Genomic DNA, 3,728 nt, shown 5'->3' with positions numbered 1-3,728 from the left:
AGATCGTCAAATAGGCCTGCCACAAATAGAAACACGCACGCACGCGCGTAAATGTACACAAACTGACAGCGAAGACAAAATGAACGGATAAAGGAACACATTGCGCACCGCACAGGAAGAGCCAGTGGCAACACATTCGAACGATAAATCTTTTTATATCTTTCTTCTGTCTACATCATATACTGCTTACAAAGAAGCAATTTTACAGATGAAAGCTGGTCTTCATGAGTGTTTTTGTCTGTATATCATGTTCTCATGATCATCAATTTTCATAAGTGTAATTAATATTAATGTAACCAATAGCGCAAAAGTGAACAACCCTCAAATAGCTCGCGCGCGCGCGTGTGTGTGTGTGTGTGCGCGCGTGTGCGTGTGCGTGTGCGGGTTTCACGTCTTTTACAACAATTTTTCAGTCATATAAACGACTGTGTCTACTTGTAGCAGTGAGCACAATGCCCAACTTAATAGTGCTGCCTCACTGGAATATCACGCCGTACACACGTGACATGATACCCCACCCAATCAGATTAAACTGACACCGGGCTGACCAGTCCTAGCACTATCCTCTTAATGCTGAGCGCCAAGCGAGGAAGCTGCTAGTACCAATTTTTACGTCTTTGGTATGACGCGGCCGGGGATCGAACCCACGACCTCCCGCACGCGAAGCGGTGAGTACGGACATAACAACTGGTGTCGATAATATTTCATTAATTATTTCAAATATCGTATGTTTTAATCGAACTTGTAAACCATGTTTATTATTGGGCATCCCTTGGTTAAAGTTTTCTATGGAAGAAATATTGCATAGATATGTCTCAAAAGAACACAGTTTAACGCGGGATTAACAGGAAGGGCCAAATCATGGTTCCTCATATGTTTCTTATTCACTAGGGGTCTGGGGTTAAGTGTTCAGAATGACCGACACCACTGGCTTAATTATTTTAAGGAAAAACCAGGATGATACTAAGAGCTGCAGTAATAAGTTTAATTATTATCACACCACTTTGATCATAAATAAGAAAAGTCAACACATGTGTAAAATGAAATGAAGACACAAGAGTTCGTCCAGAAGATATATTAGACACAAATTTCCTATTTAAACACATTAACAATTACTTCAACATAAAGTTAACAAGTTTATGTCTATTAATAGTATTAAGCATTATGTTTAAAATAGTAGGCCAACACATAATAAACACATATAAAGGTGTACTACCACTTAATAAAGAGATAGAGTCTGTATATGTAAAAGTGTATCTCTTACAATAATGAAGGGGAGAACAGTTTTTGACAGTTTACCGGTTTTATCTATCATTACACGAGTTTTATTGACGAATAATTTCAAATGAAATTAACATTGGACCGACGAATAAATAAGGCCTAAAAAAATTCTTTGTTTCCGGTAACATGCTCAAGAAAATTAGGGTAGGTAGTCGGAATTTTTTTTTTTTTTTTTTTTGGAAATTTTTTTTATTAAGGGAGACTTTTCGGAAATTATTTTTTTGTCAAAAAATGATTACAAATAAGGGGGTTATGCCTTCAGAGCATCAGTAAGTTGATTTGTAACATCACTGGCCATGTTTAAAGCATAAAAAATGCAGTTTTGCATCTTTTTGTTAAAAAGTTGAAAAAAATATTCTCCAAGGCAATAAAAAAACATTTAGGGTCGGGCCAAAAATTTAGGGTAGGTCGGGATACCGGAAACAAACAATTTTTCTTACGCCTAAGTACCACTAAGCTAAGCAAGTTTCTTAAAACAGCAGTATTTCCCTCACGACAGTCTAAACATCTTAATTCTGTTATACATAACGGAAAGTACAGACTTTTATAGCCAGCAAAATGTCACCATGCTCTTAACAACTGTCGGATTCAAATTATTTACTCGTACATTTCGCGGTCCTATATATTTAAAGACACAGCATACCACACAAGTTCGAATTCGGCTGACGTCAGTCCCGAAGTTTTCCTGCAACGTGCACATGTATGCAGTTCAGCAGCTCTGTTAGGGAATATTAGTTACGCTTCATTAAGCATTCCAGATTTATTCATTAATCCATTCCTTGTTTTAATATGTCATTTAGTTTCCATTTTTTTTCCATTTGAAAACAACAATGTTTTTGCAGTTGTGCAAAATCTGTAAGAAGATCCTTTTGTAGCATAGAATGCAACCAAGCAAAATAATAACAGACTCGGTTTGTTTGAAGCAAGCCATATTTACAGTGCTTTGGAGTGCTTACATATTACTCTAGTAACCCGACTGAAATTAGTCTATGACTGAACCACAAGTATGACTAGAAAACGGTACAGTTTATCATTCCGCCGTCTATAACATTACACGTTGCTGTCACCATAGAGGAAAGGTCGCTGAGGAGGTACAAGACTGGACCGGTGACGTCATTCACTTCTGCCAACCTTTTCAATGGTATTTTAAACTTAATTTGTTCAGCGAGCTCTGGAAATTCTTCAATAAATTGTGTTGATATATTGGTTGTCCTAACAAGAGCTGGATTAACAGAGTTGACTCTGATATTGTATGGCCCAAGTTCAAGAGCAAGCTGCCTAGTCGCGGCGTCCAGTCCTCCTTTCGATATGGCATAAGGGAGAAGACCTACTCCTGCACCAATTAGGCTAGCAGTACTTGACACATTTACTATAGAACCTGCTCTTCCCTCTTGGATCATTTTTCTTGCAACTACCTGCGAACAGTTGACAGCACCGAGTAAATTTGTGTCCAACACCTTATATATTTTTTCTTTCGTCACTGTGGTAGCCGGATCGGTTTCATTAATTCCAGCATTATTCACTAGTCCATCCATCGTTCTGAGGTCTTCAAGTTTATGTCTAGTCTCTTCCCAGTCCGAAATATCAGCCACAACCGACTCTATATTCGGTTCCTCTTTCACAAGTGATTCTAGAGTGGATGGTATACGTTCAAGAGCAAACACCTTACTGCCATGCTCAACAAGGGCAATTGCGATGGCTCGGCCTATACCCCTCCCGGCCCCGGATACTAAAATGTTCTTTCCCGCTAACTTCAGTCCTGCCATGTCAAAATCATACACTTCGCTTCAGATATTTCAAATGCAAAAGTGTTGGGCCGATAAAATGCAAATTATATAAGAAAGTCACAAAACTGTGTCCCCGGATGTTATCTTTGTTACGATTTAGTTGTTTCACTCCATATGCCCTCGTATAAGGATATGTCAGTTGGGCATTGTGCTCACTGCTACAAGTAGATACCGTCGTTTATATGACTGAAAAATTGTTGAAAAAGACGTTAAACCCGAACACACACACACACACACGTACGCACGCACGCACATGTCATTTGTCCATGTTTTGAAATCATTTAAATTGTTTGTACTCTCATACTCAAGCATAACCATTAAGTGAAGTTTAGAGGGTGCTTTACAAGGATACTACAGACCAAGTTCTGTGACGATCCAGCAAGGGTTCGTGAGAGAAAAGCATTAAAAGGTTTTTTCTATTTTTGAGATCTGGTGGCCCTTAACGTCATTCAAGTCAAACCATATGAACATATTTGAGAGAGGCTTTGTTTTGGCATGCAATAAACGAGTGGGAATTCAGTCAAGCTGTTCAAAAGAGAAGAAGATTTTCAAAGTTAAGGATACTACTATATAAGGAAACAAGCCACGCTCTGTTACAGCTAAGCAAAATTACTTTAACAATTTTAGTAGAGAGTATCCTAAGGAACATTTCTGTGAAAT

The 3,728-nt window shown here is 38.4% G+C and overlaps 1 protein-coding gene across 1 annotated transcript; it reads right to left on the bottom strand.

Moving 5' to 3' along the window:
* Positions 1–690: 690 nt before the first annotated feature.
* LOC123540766 (L-xylulose reductase-like) lies at positions 691–3,160 on the bottom strand. Its single transcript, XM_045326034.2, has one exon. It carries the CDS (start codon positions 3,045–3,047, stop codon positions 2,292–2,294), a length of 756 nt encoding a protein of 251 aa, XP_045181969.2. The 5' UTR covers positions 3,048–3,160; the 3' UTR covers positions 691–2,291.
* Positions 3,161–3,728: the final 568 nt, after the last annotated feature.

Source organism: Mercenaria mercenaria, chromosome 16, assembly GCF_021730395.1.
Source record: "Mercenaria mercenaria strain notata chromosome 16, MADL_Memer_1, whole genome shotgun sequence".
Taxonomy (NCBI): Eukaryota; Metazoa; Mollusca; class Bivalvia; order Venerida; family Veneridae; genus Mercenaria; species Mercenaria mercenaria.
The sequence above is the reverse complement of the archived record's forward strand: the minus strand, read 5'-3'. Positions and strand labels throughout refer to the sequence as shown.